Raw genomic sequence first — 27,127 nt, 5'->3', positions numbered from 1 at the left:
TCCATTCAAAGGCAATCTTTGAACTATAAATGGTGCCTGGGATTTCCAAAGGCTTTAGACATTGTCAACAAAACCTAGGCCCTGCACCAAGATTTGCTCCATCATGGGTGAAAGGCAACCTTTCCTTCCTTGAGTCCTCAGAGTCTCAGAAAAGGCAGATCAAGGGTTCTTTGCTATGGCTGTCCCTGACTGGACTTTAATAGGATCTGGGCACTCTATGGAGCATCTGACATTCCTGATTAGAATTGAGGTGGACGGTGGAATCTTTCACAGTGGATTCACTTTACCCCCAAAGGGAAGGAGATTAAGGGTGATGGTGTGGGCAGGGACTCAGAGCTTAAGGGTCAGGAGCTCTGTGAAGGGAGGTAAGTCTTCATAAACCTTAGACCCTGGGGACACCCACAGCAGCAGGCCTCTGCGCAGGGCCCTGCTCTCAAGCTTCTTTCATTTTTCCTGTCCATCAAGAGCTCTTTTCAGAAACATTTGGAGAGGGCAGCTCCTGCTCAGTCCAGTATATCCATCTACAGCTCTGATGTTTAGGCTCCAATTTGCTTTTGCTCTAATTCTCAGTCCAGTTTCTTGTGCTGAGCCAGATCAGATTAACTTCCCAAATCTCCCTCTTACAGATATGTTACTTCATCAATACTGGGCCTGGGCCCTTCTGGAGTAGGATCAGATCCAGGGATGGGAGGTCCCTGCTGGTCTTCTTTATGACTGTCCTGGGGGCCCAGCAGCCTCCAGTGGATGAGGTAGATGCCATACTCTGGCTTTGGGGCTGGTGGCTCTGTGGAGAGAGTAGCATGGCCTTGGTGCAGCCTTGGCCCAAAGTGGACTGCCACCACAATACAGACCGCAAGCAGGACAAAGGCAGCAACAATGATGGTGAGTGGTGGCAGCCCGTCTCCTTGAAGTGGTTCCCAGGCTCCACCAAGCACCTCTGGAAGCTGCCTCTGGGGCTCCTGCCCCAATGAACCATTCACAGCTGGAGGAGGAGTCATCAGTCTGGGAAGGGAGGAGAAAAGAGAGGCTGAAGTGGGCAGGTACACACAGAAAAAGGTCAAAATGGAGCTGGGAGTGATGGTGCATCCCTGTAATCCTGGCAACTCAGGAGGCTGAGTCGGGAGGATTGCAAGTTCAAGACCTGCCTCAGCAATTTAGCAGGAAATTAAAAAACAAAAAGGGCTGGTGAGGGCTGGGATTGTGGCTCAGAGAAAGAGCACTTGCCTCGCATGTGTGAGGCACTGGGTTTGATCCTCAGCACCACATAAAAATAAATAGACTGTGTTCATCTATAACTAAAAAATAAATTTTTTTTAAAGAGCTGGGGATGTAGCTCAGAAGTAAAGCGCCCCTGGGTTCAATCCCTAGTGACCCCCTCCAAAGAAAAAGACAAAAATAGAAAGAGATTGACACCCAAAGGAAACAGAGAGAGAAACTCAGAGAGGAAAACACACACACACACACACACACACACACACACACACACACACACGAGACAGAGAAACAGAGATAATCACACACATAAACAGAAAATAAAAGACAAAGACAAAAGACAGAGGGGGATACAGCGAGAAAGATACACATGGGAAAAGGAAAAGAAAAGGAGATAAAGATGGAGACTGAAATAAAGATGAAGACAGAGACAAAGAAATGGAAAGACAGCAAGTTAAAGTTGCTCAGAAAAGGGCGAAGAGAAGGGCATCATTATAATCTGGCCAATAGTTTGGTCCCAAGTCCCTTCCCACTGCTTGCCTGCTTTCCCCAGGTCTTAGCAAGATTCCTAAATAGGTCCTGTGTCCTGGGTCAAGAATCTGAGCATGCTATGGGCTGCTGTCCCACGTCCTGGGCAGTGGGCAGTGAACAGCTGCTTCTTAAAGTCCTGGAGAAAGGGAATCATTGTCTGGCCTCTTAGGCTCCCCTACTCCCACTCACTGGAAGGCAAAAAGGTGTTCCTCTGAGGGAGGAAACAGAGAGCATAAAGAACCCCAGAAGCTTGGGGTGGGGCGGGGAGGCCTCATTCTATACTATGTGCCCCCTGCTCCCAGGCCTCAGGGTCAAGTTCTGGAGGCTTGAGGGGGCAGTATCCACCGTGTTTTGCTGGCTCTGCCAAGGACAAACTGAGGAGATTCAGTGCCAGTCTACACCCTGTCAGGATCTCTGGGTTCTACCAAAAGCATGGGACATAATCCCCACCTATCTATCTCCACCCTGATGGATGGTAGTGAAGGAAACAAAGCTCAAAACTGTAATCCCCAGAGTGAGGTTCCCCTTCCCATCAGGACCATGCTACAGACCCTAGGGGGAGGGGCACCCTTCTAGCCCTCAGCGCTGCCCTCCTCGTGGGTAGGCAACTGGGGCTCAGGAATGGCTTGCCCCAATTGTCCTCTGTCACACTGTCCTTTCTATCCCATCTCCCCTTGCATAATGTGGAAAGCCCGATACTCACCGCCCCTCCTTGAGTTTTCAGGGACCAGCCATAGGGCTTCCAGGGCAGAGGACAGGAAAGCAGCACCGGATGTAGGGGGTTGGGGGGGAAGCCCAGGACTGGGAAAGGCTTGGGGCCCCTGCAGGGAGTCAGGCCAGCCTGGCAGGAAGGGATGAGCAAGAGTCTACCTGGTTCATTGTCCGGGACTGGTGCAGGGCTCCCGTGGAATTCGAGGCCAGGTAGGCAAAGGCGAGCTGGCTGCCCCCGCTCAGCCCCTACCCGGAGCTGCCACGTCTTCAGGGCTCATGGGGCACACACCCTCTGCACACAATTTTACTACTCTTTCCCGCGCTTGCACTTCCGGGAACATTTGAGCTACCCTGGGCCAGTCGTTAACTCGGATAGTTGATCTTCCTCCTTGGCCCCTCCTTTCTGGCTGCCTGCCAACTTCAGGAGCTGGGTCAGCCCGCCCACCCCTCCTCCACCAGATCTCAGCCTCTCCCGCACCAGGATATGCACTCCCCACCGCCACCTATTTCCTGAAGTTACTGTCCTTTGATCTTCTTTTTATATATTATACTTCAAACTCAAAGGAAAATGTAGATTAACATACACTCCCTATGTAACATATTGCATATATAATAAATCTCTATCTATGGCCCAACCTCCGGCTCTGTTCCTTTCTTATTAGTTTTCTGACATTTATTTATAAAATGTTAAGAATTAAAGTTTATTTTAAAAATCTATTTTTACTTCACGCCTGTTATCCCAGCACTCAGGAGGCTGAGTCAGGAGGATCACAAGTTCAAGGCCAGCCTCAGCAATTTAGCAAGACCATAAGCAACTTAGTGAGACCCTGCCTCAAAATATAAAATATAGAAAAGGTCTGGGGATGTGATTCAATGGTTACATACCCCTGGGTTCAATCCCCAGGAGAAAAAAAAAATCGATTTTTACTTTTAGTTAATTTGGTGTGCGGTGGTGCATGCCTATCATCCCAGCTACTCAAGTGGCTGAGGCAGAAAGATCCCAACTTCAAAGCCAACCTCAGCTATTTAGCTAGACCCTGCCTCAAAAAAAAAAAAAAAAAAAAAAGAGTTGGGTACATAGTTTAGTGTTAGAGCACCCCTGTGTTTAATTCCCAGTACTGCAAAAGAAAATCCATTTTCACTTTTTATTTATTATTATTGTTGTTGTTATTATTATGCAAGTAATACTGGGAATTGAACACACACCTGAGGTAAGGGCTCTATCACTTAGCTACTTCCCAGCCCTTTTACTATTTATTTATTTATTTATTACTTTTTTTTTTTTTTTTTTTTGGTACTGGGGATTTAACCCAGAGGTACTACTGCTGAGCTACAATCTCCAGCCCTTTTTGTTTTTTATTTTGAGACAGGGTCTCACCAAGTTGCTTAGGGAATCGCTAAATTGCTGAGTCTGGCTTTGAATTTGCAATCCTCTTCCCTCTGTCTGGAGTTGCTGGGATTACAGGCATGTGCCATGGCATCCAGCAAAAAAAAAAACCAAACAACAAAAAAAAAACATTCCTTTTCTTTTGGGTTCTCTCTCTCTCTCTCTCTCTCTCTCTCTCTCTCTCTCTCTCTCTCTCTCTCTCTCCTCTCTCTCTCTCTTTGGCAGTTGTAGATGGACAGAATGCCTTTATTTTATTTGTTTATTTTTATGTGGTGCTGAGGATCAAACGCAGTGCCTCACGCATGCTAGGCAAGCGCTCTGCCTCTGAGCAATAGCCTCAGCCCTGGTTTTTACAAATATGAATTTTATATCTCTTTGTATTTATTTGAATGTAACTTCAATTGCAAAAGTGTTTTATTTAATGTGTCAAAGTCACAAAAAGTGTCCAACAGAGTGCTCTCTAGTCAGTTGTTTGTTTGTTTGTTCCAGGACTGGGGATTCAACTCAGGGGCACTGAGCCACATTCCCAATCCTTTTTTGTTTTTTATTTTAACACAGGGTCTCGATAAATTGCTGAGGCTGGCCTTGAGGTTGTGATCCTCCTGCCTCAGACTCCTGAGTCCCTGGGATTAACAGGTACATGCCATGCACCCAGTTCAGAGACAGTTTTTACAAGATTTTTTTTTCTGGCTGGCTTCACGGGACCAGCCATTCTTCATCCTGCCACCTGATGCACATGCATTATTACCAGAGGATATAGGTCACTGGAAGAGGGTTTCCAAAGTGTTCCCAGAGAGGGCAGAACAAGTTCCTGAGTCAAGCTCAGGATAAGTGGGGTCCTTGGTTTATGTGACAGAAAGGAATTTCAGTACACACCAATACTTACACGGAGATTTATTAAGAAAAACAAGTAATGCACATTCAAGGAGAATGCAGAGAGTGAGACACAGTTCTGGGTTCTCTGACTCTTCTTTTAAAGGAAACTTGGTGAGGGGTGGACATGAGTGGGTATGCTAGGATGGCATCAGTATGGTTCTTCTCAATGTACTTAGGCTGTCCAGGTCTTCATTATCTGATCAGTAGAAAATATTGGAAAGTCCTCTAAGTTGTAAGTTTCTATTTATTGGGCTAATTAACAGCGTGAAAGGTAATTTTCCTAAGTGAGTCAATTTATAGTAAATTTAAGATTTCCCAGAAATTTGGGAGGGACCTGCCTGGGAGAGAGAGTGGCTCAGAGAGTGACAGGCCTGGAAAGGTATGTCAAACCTCAAATCAAAATTATATTTCCTCATTGGACGCAGTGGTGAACTCCTGTAACCCCAGTGACTCAGGAGGCTAAGACAGGAAGATTGAAAGATCAAGACCAGCCTGGGCAATTTAGAAAGACCCTGTCTCACACTGAAAAATAAAAAGGATTGGGATTGTAGTTCAGAGGTAAAGCACCCCTAGGTTCAATTTCCGATACCAAAAAAAAAAATGTTTTTGAAAAGAGGAAATGTTTCCTTTTCCTTTTTTTTTTTTTTAAAAAAAATATGTTTTTAGTTGTTGATGGACCTTTATTTTATTCATTTATTTATAGGCTCAGAATTGAACCCAGTGCCTCACACGTGCTAGGCAAGTGCTTCCTCACTGAGTTACAACCCCAGCCCCTCCTTATCCTTTCTTTTTTTATATATATATTTATTTTTTCGTTGTAGTTGGACAAAACACCTTTATTTTTATTTATTTATTTTTTATGTGGTGCTGAGGATCAAACTCAGTGCCTCATGCCTACTAGGAGAGCGCTGTACTGCTGAGCCACAACCCCATCCCTCCTTGATGTCTCCTTTCTACTTTTTTTTTTAAATTGTACTGAGATCAAACCCAGGGACCCACTGAGCTACATCCCCAGCCCTTTTTATTTATTATAGAGGCTGGCCTCAAGCTTAAGATCCTCCTCCCTCAGACTTCAGAGTTGCTGGGATTGATTCCAGGCTAGTGCCACAGCACCCAGCTGTCTACCTATTTTTTATGTCTTTTATCCAACTCCAACCTCAGCACCACTCTGTCTTTTAGATGGGAGACCAGGAACCCCCCCTTACCCATGACTTGATGAAACAGGGTATAACCTCTTGGTTCCTTGTCTCTTAGCCAAACAGCCTACACCCTGACATGCAGGGAGTCCACTGAGCACTCCATGATCACTTGAGCCCAGGTACCTTGAGCTGAACTGACCCTTGAATTACATGAGCATGGTTGCTGGTTGATTCTGAAGCCTCTGGTTAGCACTTGCCCATGCAGTTAAGGGCTCTGGTCATCCTCTGCCTTCTACTCTGATCCACTTAGACATTAGCCAGTGGGAATCTGGAGTGTGTCCCAAGTCCAAGGTTTTAGCCACTGCTTCTTGCCTCCCCCCTTCTCAAGACACATGTGACAATGCTCTTATAGGCACCTTCACTGGGGCCTTGGGTCAAAAAGCTCAATTTATAATCCTTCTGATGGAGATATATATATATATATTTCATCAATACTGGATCTGTCTCTTAAAGGGGTCCATGGAGGATAAGAAGGTGGAACTTCTCCACCACTTTCCTATCTCCACACTCAGTATTGTGAATTGCCTTTCCCCATTCCTACCCTCTAAACCTTAACCATCGATATGGCTTAATTCTAGTGTCACCTCCTTCCAGAATGTATTCTACCACCCATTATACTTGAGTAGCCTTCTTTCTTTTTCTTTTCTTTCTTTCCTCTCAGTACTCCCTAGTACCAGGGACACTTTATCACTGAGCTACATATCCAGCCCGTTTTTATTCTTTGTTTTGACATAGGCTCTCACCTCTAACTAAATTGTTGAAAGTCTCACTAAATTGCTGAGGCTGACCTCGAACATGTGATTCTCCTACCTCAGCCTCCTGAGTTGCTGGGATTACAGGCATGTACCACCATGCCTGGCACCTTCTTTCTTTTCTTTAAACCCTATAGTAGTTGGTTTCTCAACAGCTTCTAATATTTGTTACATTTTTATTATTTGGTACTGGGATTGAACCCAGGGGCACTTAACCACTGAGTAACAGCACCAGCCCTTTTTAAATTTTTTTTATTTAAAGACAGCATCTCACTAAATTGCTTAGGGCCTCACTATGTTGCTGAGGCTAGGGGATCACATGTTGCAATCCTCCTGTCTCAGCCTCCTAAGACACTGAGATTACAGGCATGCACCACCATGCCTGGCCATTTTATTTTTATTTTAAGACAGGATCTTACTAAATTACTGAGGCTGGTCTCAAACTTGAATCTCCTGCCTTGGCCTCTAGAGTCACTAGGAGCAGAGGTATATGCCATTATGACCTTCTCACTCTGCAGGAGGTGTGGGATTTCTTTTGGGGGTAATAAAAATATTCTAAAATCTATTTTAGATGTGATGGTTACACAAGTATCTGAATATACTAGTGCCACTGAATTGTACATTCTATCTTATTTTATTTTTTGATACTGAAGATGGAACCCAAGGGCACTTTACTACTGAGCTACGTCCCCTGTTCTATTTATTTATTTATTTAGGGGAAGTACCAGGGATTGAACCACTGAGCCACATGCCCAGCCCTATTTTGTATTTTATTTAGAGACAGAGTCTCACTGAGTTGCTTAGCGCCTCACTTTTGCTGAGGCTGGCTTTGAACTCAAAATCCTCCTGCCTCAGCCTCCCGAGCTGCTGGTAGTATAGATGTGAGCCACCATACTGTGCTTATTTTTAATTTTGAGACAGGGTCTCACTAAATTGCTGAGGCTATCTTTGAACTTGAGATCTTGCTGCCTCAGACTCCCGAGTTGCTGGGGTTACATGAGCCACCATAACCAACTCTGAATTACACTTTGACTGAGGATGATTGAAGGTGATGAAGGTATCCTTACAATGGTGGGATGTCTATCACCTGAGTGGGATGAGGAAGGCATCCATGAGGCAGGGTGTGGAAACAGAGACTGTAGAGTGGTTACTGAAAAGGAAGTGATCAAATAAATAAACATATCAAGAATATGTGAGGGCTGGGGTTGTGGCCCAGCGGTAGAGCGCTCCCCTAAGCATGTGCAAGATCTTGGGTTCGATCCTTAGCACTACATAAAAAACAAACAAATAGGGCTGGGGTTGTGGTTCAGTGGTAGAGTCCTTGCCTAGCATACATGAGGCATTGGGTTCGATCCTCAGCACCACATAAAAATAAAATAAAGATATTGTGTCCACCTAAAAACTAAAAAATAGATATCTTTTAAAAAATAAATAAAATAGAGTTATTGTGTCCAACTAAAACTAAAAAACAAAATATTTTTTTTAAAAAAAGAATATGTGGGGCTGGGGATGTGGCTCAAGCGGTAGCGCGCTCGCCTGGCATGCGTGTGGCCCGGGTTCGATCCTCAGCACCACATACAAACAAAGATGTTGTGTCCGCCAATAACTAAAAAAAAATAAATAAATATTTAAAAATTCTCTCTTTCTCTCACTCTCAAAAAAAAAAAAAAAAAGAATATATGGGGCTGGGGTTGTGGCTTAGTGGTAGAGCACTCGCCTAGTGTGTGTGGGGCGCTTGATTCAATCCTCAGCACATCTATAAAAATAAAGGTATTGTGTCCAACTATAACTAAAATAAAACATTAAAAAAAAAGTATGTGAGCCAGTTGGGCAGTGGTGCACACCTGTAATCTCAGTGACTTAGGAGACTGAGGCAGGAGAATTCCAAGTTTGAAGACAGTCAGGGCAACTTAGAGAAATCCCATCTTAAAATTAAAAAAACAAAAACAAAAACAAAAAACCTGGGATTGTAGCTCAGTTGTAGAGCGCGTCTGGGTTCAATCCTCAATATTACATACACACACAAAAAGGATATGTGAGTGGGTCTGCAGTGGCATACACAGCTCCAGAGGCTGAGACAGGGGGATCACAATTTCAAAGATAGCCTCAGCAACTTAACATCTAAGGAACTCATCGAGACCCTGTCTCAAAAGAAGGGGCTGGGGATGTTGCTCAGTGGTTAAGTACACCTAGGTTCAATCACTGGTACAAAAAAAAAAAAAAAGATGCATGAGTCAGATTGGCCTGGGAGAAGCTACCAGTTTCACCATCTGCTTGTAAAAGGAACTAAGTTTCCTTGGAGAAATTGCTGATTCCAAGACTAGGCAGGTTACACAATAAACTTGGAAGATCTCATTAAGCTAGGAAGTAAAAACAGTGCTCATGATGGAGCTTTGTCAGAAGGACTCAGAAACCAGCTTGAAGGGGCTCCCACTGGCCAAAAAGGGAACAATTGGAGCAGCAAAATCATAAATTATTATGATATATTATAATCCATTGAATAAAACAGGAATGACTTCATACAAATATGAATTTGAAAATAAAGTTGAAAATTTGTTGAAGAGTGAAATATTTAGATAGTTTCTAAGTATCTCCCCACAAAATACCCACTAATGATACAAAGGAGAAAAGTATAACTTTAGTATAGAGAAAACCAGCTGATTAGTGACCTCCACCCTCACTCCTCACACTCCCTTCCCTACCACAAGATATAACCCTTAGAATTTGTGAATGTTACTTCTTTGGAAAAAAAAAGAGCCTTTGCAGATGTAATTAAGCCATGGTCCTTGAACTGAGATGATCATCTTAAATATGCAGATGAGTCCTAAATTCAATGGCAAATGTCCTTCTAAAAGACACACAGAAAACAGGGAGGAGAAGGAAAGACATAGGCACAGATTAAAGTGATGTGGCATAAGCCAAGGAGTTCCAAGGAAAGACCAACAGCCACCAGAAGCTGGAAGAAGGCAAGGAAGGTTCTTTCCTAGAGCTTTCAGGGTAGAATGGCCTTGCTGACATCTTGATTTCAACTTCTGGCCTCCAGAATTGTGAGTGGTGCTGGGGATTGAACCCATGAGTTCTCTACCACTGAGCTACATTCACAGACTGTTTTATTTATTTATTTATTTATTTAGAGACAAGGTCTCTATAAATTGCCAAGGCTGTCCTGGAACTTAGGCTCCTCCTGCCTCAGCCTCCCAAATCAGTGGGATTACAGATGGATACCACTGCACCTGACAATTTCTGTTGTTTAAAGCCATCGCTGTGTGGTAATTTGTTAAGAGGACACAGAAAATGGATATAGTGGTAGACACCATCTCGAGCAAGTGATCAATGTGAACACCCTCAGTAATGGAACAAATAAAAATCATGCATCACTAAATAGAATATGAAGGCAGGACACAGCACTGCTTCTGTGATACTCCTGCCAAAGACATAAACCTAAATCTGATCATGAGGACACATATTGAGGGACAGTCAACAAAATAACCAGATCAAAATCTTCAAAAGTGTAAAGGTCTTAGAAGTCAAGGAAAGCTGGGCACACTAGTACACACCTATAACCCCAGCGACTAGGGAGGCTGAGGCAGGAGGATCACAAGTTCAAGGCTAGCCTTAGCAACTTGTGAGACCCTTCCTTTAAAAAGGGAGGTGGTGGTGGTGGGAGGAGGTCTCAAAATATAAAAGAAAAAGGGCTGGGGATGTGGCTCAGTGGTAGAGTTCCCTGGCTTCAATCCCCAGTTCTACAAAAAGAAAAAAAAAAAAAAGCAAAAAAGATTTGTATTTTTAATTTTTTTAATAAATGGTGTAGGGTTGAACCAATGCTCCTAAAATTTTTGAGTTTACTTCAGTAACCTGCCATATGGGAGGCATTATGCCTGGTCCTAGGGGTACTGAAAAAAGTAACCATGCGGGCTGGGGATGTGGCTCAAGCGGTAGCGCGCTCGCCTGGCATGCGTGTGGCCCGGGTTCGATCCTCAGCACCACATACAAACAAAGATGTTGTGTCCGCCGAGAACTAAAAAAAAAATAAATGTTAAAAATTCTCTCTCTCTCTCTCCTCTCTCACTCTCTCTTTAAAAAAAAAAAAAAAGTAACCATGCTGGTCTATAGTCTGCAGGAGAGAATATCATGAGATGCAGATGAGTGATAGATGGAGGCTAAGGACAGGGTGCTGCCAGAGCACAGGGAGCACCTAACTCCAATGGGGTCAGGAGGCAGAGGGAGGGATGCTTAGCACGTGGTGTTCTTGCTTTTCTATTAGGAAAAATAATAATATTTATAAATTCTCCTTGAAAGATGTTGGGAGTCCTGTATGGATTGGGAGCCCTGAGGAGGAGAGGAATGTGGAGAATTCAGAGTCTACAGAGCATGGGCGGCTAGTGGGCTCAGCCTCAAGCTCGATCCTGGGAGAGGAAAACCTGGTCTGAAACAGCCTGCTCCAGGAAAACCTCCAAGTAGTATAGGGAAGGACTTAAGGGACCCCCTAGGCAAGGAAGGCAGAGATGTGACCAGATTGCTATCATTGCTCATCGGGCCCTAGAGCCAACCGGAGGCACACTGGCCACAGTCACTGCTGCTCAGCATCACATCCTCATCTGGGCTGCGTGCTGAGCTTGGCCCCTGGAGCCAGTCCCAATCTGTTTCCTTCTATTCTTTGACAGGAAGCTCCTGGAGAGCCAACCCCCACCCCACACCCCGCCCCAGTACTCCCTTTCTCTTCTCCACTATGGATAGAGTCTCCACAGAGCAGCTGCCTGCTGGCCACCTACCCAGCTGACATGGGGACCATAGGAGCCAGGCAGCTGTGCTGGGCGATCCTGGGCTTGCTCTTCCTCCAAGGTAAGGAACGCTTGCCACTTTCCCTTAGTAATTCCCACTCATCCCTCCCCTGGGACACAGGCCACACATGCTCTGCATCCATGGATCTGCCTGAGGGAGGGAAATTCCAGACCCTTTCCACAATGGGGATCAGTCCGACTGGGGGGTGGGGTAGGCATTACCAGGCAGGGACAAAACAGAAATACTATTAAATCCATTTGTGGAAAAATTTTCAGGGAGAACTGAGTCCCTCATAGAGGTAGGCCCCCTGAAATGTGAGAAGCAACTGGCTTAGCTTGAGCTTGAGGCTGGAAAGTTCCTTCCAGAAGGTACACAGGCAGGAAGAAGCCTGCAGCTGTTCCATCCAACCTTTCCCTTGGGTCTGGGTGCTATGGTCACCCTATAGATTGTTGGAGTACAAAATTGTGTCCGGGCCTTTACAGATCACCTTTCTCTTTTTTTTTTCTTTTCTTTCTCCTTCTCCTTCTCTTTCTCCTTCTTCTTCTTCTTTTTTCCTTGCTGGTGAGAGGTAAGAACCTGGGATTTCTAAAAGCTCAAATCACAGCAAGAAGGCCTAAGGTTAGACACAAAGAACTATTTACCAAAGCAATTGTGTATAACATTCTCACCCAGGGGGCTAGATGAGATGACTTCCAGAGGAGAGGACTCAGAAGCAACGCCTCTCAGACAGGTCTCTTGCCAGCTCATGAAGGAGCTCTAATTAGGGAGCAGTTGCTGGTAACCGTGAGAAGTCCAGGACACTCTGACTCACAGGGTAGCAACTTCCCTTTGGTCAATCCACCCCCCCACCACCACCACCTCCCAAGTCCTCTATGGAAGATTTAGGAGGTTGTGTTCAAAGCAGCAGAAAGAGAGAGTGCAAGAGCACTTCAATAGAGAGAGGTGACTGCCCTGATTGGTGGTAGGATGAGAGGGCCTGAGTACCAGAATATTCTGCCTCCTAGAGATACCGACATTTTTCTGAAAGCCACTGGCTGGGAATAAAACTCTAACCAGGCCTCTCTGCCCACAGAGAGAGGACAGAGTCAGAGATTTGATCTGGGGCTGAAGAGGAGGCTGTAACAGAAACTGCAGGGGGAGACTCATGAGGCATTTTCAAGGGCCTAGACTTCTCCCAGTTTTCTGACCCACTGCCCTGTCCCAGGCACATACCCAGGCTTTATATACACTCTACCTAAGTGACTAGCCTCCTTGGGTTCCCTAAACCTCTCATCCTCAGAGCTCTGGGCATTTGCTATCTCCTTCATTTTGGTAAACCGAGGAATCCTTTTGAGCATATTCATGCCCACAAAGAGACTTGACTGTGGCTACAGAGTCAGGGCCGACTTGTAACTCAGAGGATTTGAGAAAGTGGGGCAAAAATTAAAATGTCTAGCATTGATTGAGCATGTACTGTCAGGCACCATGTTAAGTGTTGAACATGTGTTTTCTTTTCCTTGCAACAACTTATACGATACTAACATCTCATGGGGTTTTTTTGTGTTTATTTATTAATTAGTTAATTTTGGCCCTGGGGATTGAATCCAGGACTTTGCCCATGCTAAGCAAATGAGCCCCACCACTGAGCCACACCTCTATCCCCTCATAAAAATTGCATTTTAAAGAAAACTGAGTCTGATGTCAGACAGTGAGTGAGTGACAAAGGCAGGATTTGAACCCAAGCTTGTCAGACTGTAAAATCCATGATTTTACCTACTAAACATGCATCTCTGAGGAAAACAGAGGGATAGGGAAGTGGTAGATTGGGAGGAAATGAAGCAGGGAGGAGTTAGGGAATGGAGACCAGGAAAATCAGAAATTCCCTTGGCCACAGTTCTTTGGGTGTCTACATGCCAAGTGGTCAGAGGTACCTGGCCTGCTGAAAAAAACCTGACTCTAGTTCCTCCCTTACTTGCAAGTGAATCTTTGCAGGTGAATCTTTACAGGTGACAAGTTGAGGGAGCAGAAGGGGACAGGAGTCAAAGAGAGGACAGGCAAATGAGACTTGAAGCTTGTGACTTTGGAACTCCTTCCAAGATGCTAGACAGGTTTCTTTCTAGGTAAATGCTGAAGTTGGTGCACTGTGACCACTTCTTGCAGCACTTCGATAATATGTAAGATACGCTGGATCAGTAACTGATAGTGTTAAGGTGCGCTATGGGTTGAAAGTCTTCCCCAAGTTATCCCCAGCTAGAAAGGCTTCTTTCTAGCCTGGGGTTTCTATAAGTTTTAACTCCTCTCTCTATCCTTCACCCACAAAGGAATGGGGTTGTCAGATTGTGCCCTGATAAAACATGGCCTAGGGTTTGGGCAAGCTTGGGCTTGGAAACAATTAATTCCACACTCTCTAAGTGATAGCCCCATGGAGGAAGGCAGTGGCTTAAGAAAAATAAACAAACCAGCAGGCTGCCACAGGCGGGGGTGGGCTCCTGGCACCCAGCCGCCTCCATCCACCCAGGTTTGGGCTCGATGCTTCCCTGATGATGATAGGCCATGGGAGCAGAAGGGCCAGGCAGGGGCCTTTGGCCCAGGCTGAGTAAAGGGACGGGAACCCAGCTGGGCGGCTCCACTTCCCCGTTGTTTTCCTTTCACATTGTTCACAGGTTTCAAGCATGATTTCATTGTGGAAAGTGAGCAAACCCAACTGACCCTTGAGGGCCCACATCCACAGCAGGATACAGATAGGGGACCATAAGCACACACACATCTGTAATAAAAACCCACAGACACACATACAAATGTACTAAATGGCTAATGAGGACTTCTGACCTGGGACTCCTAGTAACTGACTCCTCTCTGGGTTTGGTCAATAATGACCATTTCCAAAGAAGCCTCTGCCTGTGAAAGTAAACTCGTAGGTAGCTCCTTATAGAGCTTCTTTGCCTTCTGTACACATCTCAGAACCTGCTTCCTGTGCAGGCCCCTACCACTGGCTGGGAAGAGGGGGGGGGAGAGAGAGAGAGAGAGAGAGAGAGAGAGAGAGAGAGAGAGAGAGACCCTAATATAAGCATTATATCTCTGTGCCCTTCTCTTCTTCTCTATATCTGGCATTTTCTGGTCTTTCTTCCTACCCATTTCATTCATTCACCTTCCCATCTCCTCCCCTTGGGAGAACAATCTTCACAGAGGAAAATGAATGGCCTGAGCAGTAGTATAGGGTGCGCATTAGCCTAGAGACCTGGAATCCTGGGTCCTTGTCCAGTCATGCCAGGCTACTGACTCTCTCTCTTTGAACATGCCGTTCATTTAAAGTAACCTTCCTCTGGGCTGGGTAGAGTGCTTTCCTAGCATGCATGAGATTGGGTTCAATCCCCAGTACCACAAAAAACAAAACCAAAAAATCCTTCCCCTGATCTTGTGTGAGGTTGGTACCGTACCCATAGATTAGTCAAGAGCCAGGAAAGGACTCTGGGACTCTGTACCATGAGGTGGTGGTAATGATGCAATCGCGTCCCATTTCTAATGGAAGCCAACACCATGAGCTGGAGACCTATCCTTTAGCCCTCTGCCATGTGCGCCTTCCTTCCAGTCCATGAAAATCCAGACTGCTCAGGGTAGGATCCAATTTGTGGGTCCTATTCTAGCATCTGGGCCTAGAAGCTTAGGAAAGGTAAGAGGAGCGCTAGGCCAGTTTAGCACTGACCCCAGGGCTCTGGGGCTGGGGCCACAGTTCTCAGTGGCTCAAGGCTGAGCTCACAGAGGGATATTTTTCACTTGGCCCAGCCTAACATGTCTTGAAAGAGGGGAGAAATGAAGGGGGTGGAGGACGGGTAGGAAGAAAGACCAGAAAATGCCAAATATAGAGAAGAAGAGAAGGGCACAGAGAGCTAGGAGGTAGCAGACCCTTCAACCTAAGATGATCTGTTTCAGGACCCTTTAGCAGTTTAAGTCTGGTCACGGAGCCAACTTCTCCCAATACAGGTGAGTGAGTGTGCTTGCCTGGGGGCCTTCCCTCTCCCCATCCCCTTCCCCCAGCCATTCAAACCTGTTTAAAGCTCCAGAGTTCTTGGATGGGCAAGGGATTGGGGTGTCACCAAACCTGCCTAACCCCCAACTCTCCATCTGCCTCCATCCTTGCAGGAGAAAAATCTTCCTCCGAGTTTGGCAGCCCAAGGCTTCTTTTCAGCTCCAGTATTCCAGGTACTCGGCCTTTGATACCACAAATGCCATCCAGGGAAGAACTGGGGAGGACCCAGACACTGCATCTTCTCTACAGGAGACTATAGACCAGTGGGGGAAGGGACAAGCCTACAAAGCCTCACACTAGCAATTTTTATAAAGCAGGGGAAAAGTTCATGGGCAAGAGTAAAAAATGCTGTAAAGGCCAGACAAATATCAGCCTTCAGACTTGGGGGGCCAGGGATGATTCCCAGAGGCATTGGCCTCCAAAACTGACCCAAGAAGGAGTTATGAATAGGTGAAGGTGGTGAGGTGGAGGATGATGGGGTATGTGCCAGGCAGAATGAACATCAAGGGTAAAGGCCCAGAGGTGAACCAGAGAATGGCCGCTTCTGGAGTTGTAAGCAGTAAAGAAGAGGAGGATTTTGGACTAACAAGCCCTCTCTGTGCATGGGCTGCCTGAGGCCCTGAGCAGGCCATTTGTGTTTCCTAATGCACAGCAACTTCACAGAAGACCCCACAAAGCCCCCTGGGATCCAGGAACCCTGTAACAGGGAGATCAAGCGTCACAGATGGGCACTCCTTTAAGAACCTGACTCAGGCCCAGGCACAGAAGCACACAGCGGAACTTAGTGAGTACCCAGGGTGGGAGGGGCAGGGGGTGAAGAACCCTGGGTTACATCTGGGTGGGGTCCTTCTTCCCCTCCTTGGGAGGCGTGGGGGTGTGGGGGTCTTGAGGCCAGGAGCCGAATCAGTTGCACCTTAGTTTGGAAGTAATGAAAGAGATCTGGAGAGGAGTTGAGACAGGAAGTTAGGCCTGGCCACAGAGAAGGCAAAATGAGACTGGACCTGGGACCAAGAAAGGCATAGATGAAGAGAAGAAGGGGCCGGAGGGCAGAAAAGGTCGAGAAAGGCTATGCTTCTCAGACAAGGCTGGGGAGGGTGGACACCCTCTGTTGTGGCCACCTGTTTCCCGCACAGGCACTGGAGCTCCACACAGCAGTAGCAGCAGTGGCGGAGGCGGCAGCAGCGCAAGGGGAGGTATGTCCTGCATGGCAAAGAGGGGGGTTGGAGATGTCTTGTGGCCCTTTCTCTCAAGCTGTCCCGTGGCTCTTGGATAGTTTACTCTCCAGACTTATTTGGGAGGGGGGTGAGGAGAGATAAGGAAATGGAATAGCAGTCTGGCCTGAGATACAATTAGTTGAACAGGGGAGGAGTGGAGTGACATGCCACTTTTTAAGAGGGTCCAACACCTGTACTGTCTCCTTAACTGACAACCTAATTTGTTGAATCATTTCCAATCCTTGGCAAAACACAGACAACTCTACCTAGCCTGATCTGGCTTCCTAGCTCTAAAGCATAAATCCTTTTCCTGTGGGCTCCAAAGAGTAGTGGGAAACATCCTGAACCTTCTGGAATCCTCTGAAACCAGTAACGTGAGCAACTAGCAATGCTGTTCAGATGAGCCCACATCTTCACAGTCCACATTTCCAACCTCTATCCCCATGAGATCTGGCCAGAGCAGCAAAGAAGTCTTGTAGGGTGTGGCTCTGTAGCCTTGTATATGGGGAGCAGGAGAGAAGCTAGCTGTCTTTGGTAGCTGTGTCAGCACCCTTCACTGATACATCAAACCCACTCTGTTTCAGAAACATCTCAAAATGATACTTCTAATTCAGTCACCATGAACTCAAGTATGATGGAAGACTTGACCATCCTGCCTAGCCCCACATTAGCGACTGTGCTCACTGTGGCTGCCTTTGGTGAGAAAGGAAGGGAAGATTAGGATGTGGGGGTAGGATCTGGGTCTGAGCACACAAATTCAAATCTTACCCATTTGTTCCAGGAGGGATTGGCTAATGAGCAAGGCACTGATGGAAGAAAGGTTCTATTGGCCCTCTAGCCAGCTCTTTTTGGCTGTGCTGGACTCCATGTTCTTATGACAGGAGGGAGCTAGGCTGTAAAGCCCACTCCAGCCAGGGACAGCAGGCTGATAGCTCATTTGTTCAGCAGAGAAGTGAAATTCACTTTATTCCCCAAGCCTGTCTATATAGTACTTAGCCAGGAAGGGTATTCTGAACTCTTGTTGCCCCCTCTTGTCCCCTGTCATCATCTTTCCTTAACCCCATTCTTTTCCCTGTTCAGGTGTGATCAGCTTCATTGTCATCTTGGTGGTTGTGGTGATCATCCTAGTCGCTGTGGTCAGTCTAAGGTTTAAGTGTCGGAAGAACAAGGAGTCAGAAGGTATATGTCTTTCCCCCGTGCTGGGGGACCTGGAGCCCAAGGCCAAGGTGGACACCCAGTTCAGGCTGAGGGAAGGAATGGCACAAGCCTATAAGCCCCATGGATGAGTTGGAAAGATCCCCTTGGGTGGGCTTTGAGGGGAAGGCTGAACTTCTGAATTATAGCATGTTACCCTAATGTACGTCCTTGCATTTTTACAGATCCCCAGAAACCAGGGAGTTCAGGACTATCTGAAAGGTAAGACTGTCAGAAGTTCAAGGGAGGCATCTTCTATCTGACCCTCTTTTTCTCTACTCCAAAAGGAAAACACTTCCTGCCTCCCACACACATGTGTGCACACACACACACACACACATCACTCGCCACACACCACGCATCACGTACACCTCACACATATATACACACCCCATACACACTCACCATACAAATCACACATCACACACCACTGACACACACACACCATAATCCTGCTGCCTTTACTGAGGCAGGGGATAGGTGTAGGAAGGCCAGTGGTAGATCTGAAAAGAAACAACCAAGTGACACGAGATGGATGGGAACTCTTCTTTTTTGATACCAGGAATTGAACCCAGTGCTTAACCACTGAGCCCCATCCCCAGTCTGTTTTATGTTTTATTTTGAGACAGGTTCTCCCTAAGTTTCTTAGGGCCTCGCTAAGTTGCTAAGGCTGGCTTTGAACCTGTGATATTCCTGTCTCATCCTCCTAACCTGCTGGGATTCTGGGCAAATGCCACGCCCGCCTGCCCCCCCCCCCCCATGGAACTCTTCAGCTCCAGGGCTAAGCCCTTAATGATAATTATAGGAATGCAGATTCTAAGATAAGACCTCTCCTCTAAGTTTAGGAACCTCTTATTGACTGGGCCACTCGTAATAGTATGTAATGTGCAATATGAGCTCAAATCCTTTCAACAATTCTCCAAGGTAAATATGACTTCATTTTATATAATTAAAAACCTGAGGGGGTCAGCTGTGGTGGCACATTCCTATAATCTGAGCTACTTGGGAGGTTGAGGCAGCAATTTAGCAAGACCCTGTCTCAAATTTAAAAAATAAAAAGGGCTGGGGGTGTAGCTGGGGGTGTATCTCAGTGGTAGAGTGCCCTGGGTCCAATCTCCAATACCAAATATAAAAATAAAATTTAAAAATTGAGGCTGTAGGGAAGTTGTAACTTGATCAAGATCAAATCAGTAATGGATAGTAAATGCAAGTCTTTGAAGCTTCAAATCTCACTCTTTAAAAAAAAAAATTTATTTATTTTTTCGTTGTAGTTGGACACAATACCTTTATTCCATTCATTTAGTTTTACGTGGTGCTGAGGATTGAACCCAGGGCCCCGCGCATGCTAGGCAAGCGCTCTACCACTGAGCCACAATACCAGCCCCTCAGAGCTCACTCTTGGTTCACTATGGTGCATCCCCTAAATATAGATGTTTTTGAAGCGTACCCCCCCCCCGCCCCTGCTGGGTTCCTTGCCTCTCATTGCCCTTCCAGCTTCTTTCTGTAACACAAACTTCCTTCCTGTCCCAGCTGCTCCACAGCCAATGGAGAAAAAGACAGCATCACCCTCATCTCCATGAAGAATATCAACATGAATAACAGCAAAGGCTGCCCCTCAGCAGAGAAGGTACGTTTATCTATTTCCTTCCTTCTCCGAATTCATATTTCCCTCCTCCTGCTCCTATTTTCAGGCTCTGGTTCTTGGTCAGCAAGGAAATACTTCCAAAGACCCATGTTCTTCTGCCCTTTCCCCTACCCTCCCCTTCCTAAGAAGTTCACCCTTCCTCATTATGTATTCATTTTGCAGGTTCTTTAAAAGTGACTTTGGTCCCCATGGGTCCAAGGATGATGCAGCTATTCCATGACTATAAGGAGGAAGAGATGAAATTGATAGAGGCAATAAACCATATATAAATTATTTTATTGTTTTGTGTCTGCTCCTGGATCTAAAGGACACTGGCACTCCTCCAGATCTGGCAGCAAGCTTCCAGCATGAGAGACTGCTTCCCACACAGACAGAAATATGGCCTGATCCTCTTCTTTCTAGAGTCATATGAAGGAGCAGCCTATAAAGCAAGAAGAAGGAAAAATACCGCAGTGGACTGATCCTTTATGCTTGCATTAAAATTATTTTCTAGTCTGGCAGTCCAATTTCTTTTAAGGTCTATGTTTCCATGCACATTTCTTCCTCTTTGTGTGTGTGGTACAAATACAGGACCTCATACTTTCAAGCACTTTATCACTGAGCTACATCCCCAGTCCTTTTTGTGTTTTGAGACAGGATCTCCCTAAATTGCCCTGGCTGGCCTTGAACTTGTAATCCTCCTGTATCAGCCTCCTGAGTTGCTGGGATTACAAGTGTGCACCACCATGCCTGGATCCCTTGTACATTTTTTAACATTCCAGAAGCTTTCCAGATTTCTTTGCTAGGCCAAGCATGCATACCTCTTTCTGCTTCTGTGGGAAGCTCTCTGAGAAATGTGGGAGAGGAACTTTTTATTCAGTCTGCCTCTGTTCACCTATTTTATTAAGTGGGGTTGAGGTAACTGACTGACCTACTCAACAGAAATGAGACACAAGGGACTGTAAACAGAGACCAGTCATCACCAATAAAAAGGTTGTTTTTTGAAGTGCTGGGTATTGAACAATCACCTTACCACTGAGCCACATTCTCAGCCCAGGCAATACAAAGTTTTAAATCTGTAGAATAAAAACAAGGGAAGCACAATCCATTTTGACAAAGAAACTCCAGGAGTGAAAGCTGAATGAAATTCAAGTGTTCTCTGCCAGCATGGATACACTTCATTTTGGCTCTGAGCATGAGATGAGCACTGGGAAGATTTACTTCAAGGATAGGTCTTTAAGGTCCAAAAACCCACACATTTGACCTTTGACTGACATTGTGTTTGTGTCCTAGAAACATAATAAAGGATTGCAGACATACTATGAAGTCATTAAAAAGAAAGGAAATATCTGTTTTCTTAGTAATAGTCATGTCTACTATGTCATTGGTTTGGAAATGAATCAAGAGAAGTCATCTGTGTATATCTAATCTACTGCTAATTGGCAGTTTAGGACACAGGGAGAATGGAGCTTACTCACCTGCAGGAACAGTATGCTATTTTCTTCTGGCTTTGACTTCATAAAGTGGTATGAGACAGAATGTCTAGAACAAAAAGTTTTGTTTTATTTGTCTCAGTTAAACTATAAAATACTAGGCATGGTGGTACATGCCTGTAATCCCAGGAATTCAGGATGCTGAGGCAGAAGGATTGCAAGTTCAAAGTCAGCCTCAGCAATTCATATAGGCCCTCATCAAGTTAGCAAGGCCCTGTGTCAAAATAAAAAATAAAAAGGACTGGGGGTGTAGCTCAGTAAGGTGCCACTGGATTCAATCCCTAGTGCCCGAAACCCCTCCAAAAAACTATTAAAGTGGGCTAGGCACGGTGGCACACACCTATTGTCTCAGTGGCTCTGGAGGTTGAGGGAGGGTGGAGGGAGATATTAAAGAGAGCTTGTTGGGGACTAAAGGTGTGTAGCTCAGTGGTACAGCATCTGCTTTGCATGTACAAGGCTGTAAGTTCAATCGTTAGCACCAAAAATAAATAATAAAGTGAGGTGGCTGGACTACTTGGCTTTCACTAACTTCTTTTGTTTTATATCCCACAGTTCTGTGAACTCTAGATATTAAAAAATAAAATGAATGAATGAATGAAATGAATCTGTTGAGCAGAGTTTACTCTGGTGGGAGCCTAGGTGTCACTGGCAAGTCTTTAACATTCTTAGGAATTCCTCACAAGCTACTGGGTAGGTAAAATGAAATAACAAGTGGAGATACTTGGGAAGTAAAGTACTCATTAGCAATCGTAGCAGACAGTCTAAAGCAGTACCACCCAGGTCCCACTTCAGGACTAAGATATTTGTTCCCCAATTGCAGCAGTGTGCTGGCAGCAGAGAGCTTTTGGCTGCTTGATGGCTGGCTGGTGGGGGTGAGGGAAGGTATGAAAACCTGGACCCCTTGCCTCAATTTTCCCCCCTGCTCAATCCTGCTCCTCTTACTCTTCACAACTGTAGTTTTCAGAAGCATCACCAATAAACCCTCAGTAGGCAAATCTCAGCATTTCAGTAATTTCCTAGAAGATCCAACCTATGTAGCAATACTACAGCATTTTTAAAAAAATAATTCACATACATTTGATTTATACCACACTGCAAAAGGCACATGACTTACTAGTCAGTTCCAATACAAAAATCTATCACTGGGATAGAACCCCCAGGTGACATAACAATGTATAAAAAAGTCTTGGATTCTGTTTAGGGCACTTATTCAAATGCTTAGCATACTGAACTAATTGGTCAAGTGTGTGGATCTCACTCTAGATAATTCAGTCAGCGTTTCCATTATAAAGCCACAGATTTCTCCTGACTCTGGACAATGTCCTGCAAATATGAGCTGTTAGTCATAAGGTATTTATTTGTGTGGGAGAAGGGGTGACTGGTATTAATATCTTTGGGTTTAAAAATCTCTTACTCTACTGCTGAAACTGCAGTATCACATTAGCCATGTTGATTTTCCTGCTGCTAAGTAAACTTTATACTTTGGGAGGGGTTGAGGATGAACTCAATGCTGAATTCTGCTCTTGAGCAAACTATGTTAGAGGGGGTTATTTGGGAGGATACTTTTATTTATGCAAATACAAGACCCCACCTCTGACAGGAAATCCGAGTGTAGCCTTCTGCTGCCCTTGCAGCTTCCCTAAGACCACATCTCCTCCTTGTTGTCTAGACAACAGGATGGTGGCCATTTACAAATGACTTCCTCCCTTTTCTGATATAGGACTACATGGTCCTAAAGCAGGAGCAAGTAGTGGGGTGGGGAGACTTATGTAAAGTGTCCTCTCATTTATTCCCCAATCCTATGGGAGGGCAACCAGCTCAGGCACACAGGCCCCATGGGCGGGAGGACTGTTTTCCCAGCATCTTTCTTTCAGGTCTGGATGGGGCAGAACTCAGTCTTACAGGGCACATCGAAAACCTCTGGATCAACAGGAAAAATTCACTGCAATTCAACAAGTATTTTTTTAAAGTAAGTGTAGAAAATGAGAAAACCTGGCTGCAGGCCTCCTTGGCCTAACTTTGGCACACAATTTCCCCAAATCAGGCTATTCCTAAAAAATTCTATGTGAATCTGTCGGAAAACATTTATGACTCTTTTTACCAGTCTTTCCTGGGTTTGTGGATATCCTCCTTTTTATTTTATTACTAGGGGTTAAACCCAGGACTTTGCACATGCTAGGAAAGTGCTCTACCACTGAGCTATATTCCCAGGACTTTTTATTTGGAGACAGGGTCTCACTAAGTTGCCAGAACAGCCAAAACTTGCAATCCTCCTGCCTCAGCTTTCCCAGTACCTGGAATTACAGGTGTGTACCACTATACCCAGCCTTTCCAGTACCTGGATTCTGCTCCTAACTAGTTTCTTTATTCATGGTACCCCTTCTCAATCCTGCACTCCCCCTCTCAGCCAGAAACCCATGACTTCATGATATTGAGACATCTCTGAGTACCTGTAGACTTTGACCATGTGATTCTGGCTCCAAGTTGCAGTCGATCTCAGCTGGCCATCTTCTCGAGCAGGCTGTCTACCCTCCCAGAAACAAAAAAAACCCTTCCTTATATACAACCACCTGCTAGATGTTACTGATTAGGTTCCTGAGCCACAGATCACAAGTATCTTCTTCAGGATCTAGATTTCTGTAATCACACTGCTGCCTGGAATATATAAGCTGGTCATAGGCCCAGGGTCCCAGCATAGAGCCTTTGACTCATCTTATGGTTTGGGTGCCTCCCTTGCCACTCAAGAGCATAACAATCTAATTATGATGGACATTTCTTCTCATATTTTTGTCATCTTCTGCTCTTTCTGAAATATGGGATAATCACTGGCTTTGGCTGCTGGTTCAGGGGTTAGGGTGAAGGGAAAAGCAGCTTTCCCGCCATTCTTGGTAGTGCTATGCTCTTTCCTACTTGTAGTAATTTTGCCACATATATATGCTCAGGAGTCCAGTTAGTCATAACCATGACCTTATGACATACTCCAGTGTAGACATGCCCAGTATACACTCCTACATTTTTAAAAATATTCTTCTTTAGTTGTAGATGGACACAATTGACTTTATTTATTTATTTTTAGGTGGCATTGAGGATCAAATCCAGTACCCCACCTGTGTTAAGTGAGCACTGTACCACTGAGCCACAACCCCAACCCTACATCCCTACTGTTAATTTGCTATAACAAAACACACATAAAATGATTTCTTGCTGGGCACAGTGGCACACACACCTGTAATTCCAGCTACTCAGGAGGCTGAGGCATGAGGATCATAAGTTTGAGGCCAACCTGGACAACTTAGTGAAGCCCTATCTCAAAATAAAATTTAAAAAGGGGCTAGGGCTTGGCTCATACTTGTAATCCCAGAGGCTCTAGATGCTGAGGTAGGACTATTGTGAGTTCAAAGCCAGCCTCAAGGGCTGGGGATGTGGCTCAAGCGGTAGCGCGCTCGCCTGGCATGCGTGTGGCCCGGGTTTGATCCTCAGCACCACATACCAACAAAGATGTTGTGTCCACCGAGAACTAAAAAATAAATATTAAAAATTCTCTCTCTCTCTCTCTCTCTCTCTCTCTCTCTCTCTCTCTCTCTCTCTCTCTCTCTCTCTCTCCTCACTGTCTTTAAAAAAAAAAAAAAAAGCCAGCCTCAACAAAAGTGAAGCATTAAGCAACTCAGTGAAACCCTGTCTCTAAATAAAAAATATAAAATAGGGCTGAGGATGAGGCTCAGCGGTCAAGTGCTCCTGCTTCAATCCCCAGTATCCCCTACCCCCCCCCAAAAAAAAAAGGCTGGGGAAGTAGCTCAGTGGTAGAGCATCTACTATCATATATGAGGTCCTGGATTCAACCCCCAGAACCACACACAAACACACACAAACGTTTCTCTTTCACCAAGCTAGTTCATAATGGTTGGCTACAATGTATTAAACACATACTACATGCAATATAAGATACTAAATACAAACACTCTTATTATATTCTATAACAATCTTATTCAGATCTCTCAACAACTATGCTAATTCTCCCTGCTCAGTCAAATGAAAATGATCCAATATCAGTGCTTACTGGGATTGAGGGCACTGCAGAGCATTATCTTAAGGACTTGTTTTGTAATTGATGCTACAAATGACACAAGCATTTAGTGGTCAATTAGTTTGGTAGTTTTCAAATAGTGGGTTTTTTTTCCTTTAGTAGACCACAAAATATAAGCCAGAAAAAAAGCAGAGCTACTTTGATTGAAGAAGCAAAGAAAGGTAAGATGCTAGAGCCTTCCCTGATGTGCCTTCCTTCCTCTTCCCACTCTCTATATAAGATCCCAGAGACAGGGTTGGGGATGTAGCCCAGTGGTAGAGCACTTGTCCAGTACTGCAAGGCCTTAGGTTCAATCTCCTGCACTGCAAAATAAAATAGAAAGATAGATAGATAGATAGATAGATAGATAGATAGATAGATAGATAGATAGATAGATAGATAAAATTAAAGCCACCAATCTAATCTAATCTAACCTCATAGGTGAGATGTATGTGAGGACTTGGGTTCAAATCCCAATATAATTCCCATCCAAAAAATTCTATAAGGTGGAAATCATCTTACAGGTAAGAAAACTGAGGCCAAAGGAGAAGAAGGGAGTTGGCCAGGGCCACACAATGATTTGTTGCAGGGAATTGCTGAAATTGCATGCCATTTGGGACTTTTCCTCTTCCAGTTCCTGTTATCCATCAGGGTTATCCATCATCACCACACTTACCCCACTCCCCCAAAAGCCTAAGTAGCTACTGCTATCATAATTGATTTAGTCTTCTTGGGTGAAGCTCTGAATGAATTCCAGTTTTTTTTCATGTGTATTTTGTTTGTTTTTGAGATGACAGTTTTGCCATTTCCTAGATCTGATCTTTGGACATTCCAACCCACCCACATCTTCCTGCATGCATGAGTCAGTGAATGAGGATACTGTAGCCAGTAGAGCCATCCAGCCTTTTTCTTTCTTTCTTTCTTTCTTTCTTTCTTTCTTTCTTTCTTTCTTTCTTTCTTTCTTTCTTTCTTTCTTTCTTTCTTTCTTTTCTTTCTTTCTTTCTTTCCTTCTCTCTCTCTCTCTCTCTCCCATATTTATTTTTTAGTTGTAGTTGAACACAATACCTTTGTTTTATTTATTTATTTTTATGTGGTGCTGAGGATCGAACCCAGGGCCTTGCATGTGCTAGGAGTGCTCTACTGCTGAGCCACAACCCTAGCGCCTCTCTATCTAGCGCTCTCTCTCTCTCTCTCTCTCTCTCTCTCTCTCTCTCTCTCTCTCTCTCTCTCCAGGGGATTGAACCTACTTGCTTTACCACTGAGTCACATCCCAGCCCTTTTTTATTCGTTTATCTTTGTTGTTGTTGTGTTGTTTATGTTTTTTGGTACCAGGGATTGAACACATGGGCGCTTAAACGCTGAGCCACATCCCCAGCCTTTTTTTATTTTTTGAGACAGGGGTCTTGCTAAATTGCTTAGGGCCTCACTAAATTGAAGTCGGCCTTGAACTTGCAATCCTCCTGCTTTAGCCTCTGCAATAGCTGGGATTACGTGTGAGGCCCTGGGTTCGATCCTCAGCACCAGATTTGGTACTTCAGAAAAGGAACCGGCCAAAGAAACGCCTGCGTGGGAGAAAAGTCTCGAGCACTGGGTTCGATCATTAGCACCACGTAAAAATAAACAAATAAAATAAAGGTATGCTGTCCATCTACAACTACAAGCGCGTTTCTACTTCATTTTTCTAATTCTAATTTCGTGGCTCTTAAGCTCCCCAGAACTGGAGTGTGCACCCCACAAACCATCTCTAAATCTCTGGGGCCCAACACAGACTTCACACTAACAGGAATTGGTGTATTTTACAAAGGACATCCTGAAGAGTAGAGTCAAATTGTCACCCTCTACCCTATAGATTGCGAAGCTCTTCGCAGGCAGGACGCTCAGTTGCGCCTCCTTGGATGCACTGAGGTAGAGGCAGGGCAGAAGCCGCTACTCGCTCTCTACTGGTGAGGAAGGGTCGTTTAGCCGCACCCGCGCTATTCTCTGGGTCGAGCCCCTTGGTCAGTCTGCACCTCCGCAGACCTTTCTCGTGAGGCCTGCCGGGAATTGTAGTCCCGTGCCCCTTGTAGCCCATACAGACAACTAC

The 27,127-nt window shown here is 45.1% G+C and overlaps 2 protein-coding genes across 4 annotated transcripts; one reads left to right on the top strand and one right to left on the bottom strand.

Annotated features, from left to right (window-relative positions):
* Smim33 (small integral membrane protein 33) lies at positions 1-2,827 on the bottom strand. Its single transcript, XM_040273424.2, has 2 exons — positions 2,614-2,827; positions 1-1,002 (listed from the first exon to the last, which is right to left on the bottom strand). Exon 2 carries the CDS (start codon positions 996-998, stop codon positions 621-623), a length of 378 nt encoding a protein of 125 aa, XP_040129358.1. The 5' UTR covers positions 999-1,002; positions 2,614-2,827; the 3' UTR covers positions 1-620.
* Positions 2,828-11,358: 8,531 nt separating this feature from the next.
* Ecscr (endothelial cell surface expressed chemotaxis and apoptosis regulator) lies at positions 11,359-21,585 on the top strand. Of its 3 annotated transcripts, none has more exons than XM_040273008.2 (10): positions 11,359-11,510; positions 15,360-15,410; positions 15,570-15,629; positions 16,109-16,240; positions 16,590-16,649; positions 17,255-17,368; positions 17,751-17,849; positions 18,050-18,086; positions 19,395-19,491; positions 19,817-21,585. In XM_040273008.2, exons 1-10 carry the CDS (start codon positions 11,450-11,452, stop codon positions 19,919-19,921), a joined length of 816 nt encoding a protein of 271 aa, XP_040128942.2. In that variant the 5' UTR covers positions 11,359-11,449; the 3' UTR covers positions 19,922-21,585. The 3 variants fall into 3 exon arrangements, with proteins under 3 accessions (XP_040128942.2, XP_005327329.2, XP_077902294.1); XM_005327272.5 differs by having other exon boundaries at positions 11,360-11,510; positions 19,672-21,585; XM_078046168.1 differs by lacking the exon at positions 15,360-15,410 and having other exon boundaries at positions 11,369-11,510.
* The last annotated feature ends 5,542 nt before the right edge of the window (positions 21,586-27,127 follow it).

This window comes from Ictidomys tridecemlineatus, chromosome 1, assembly GCF_052094955.1.
Source record: "Ictidomys tridecemlineatus isolate mIctTri1 chromosome 1, mIctTri1.hap1, whole genome shotgun sequence".
NCBI lineage: Eukaryota > Metazoa > Chordata > Mammalia > Rodentia > Sciuridae > Ictidomys > Ictidomys tridecemlineatus.
Note: the sequence above shows the minus strand (reverse complement) of the source record. Positions and strands in the feature narration are given on the sequence as shown.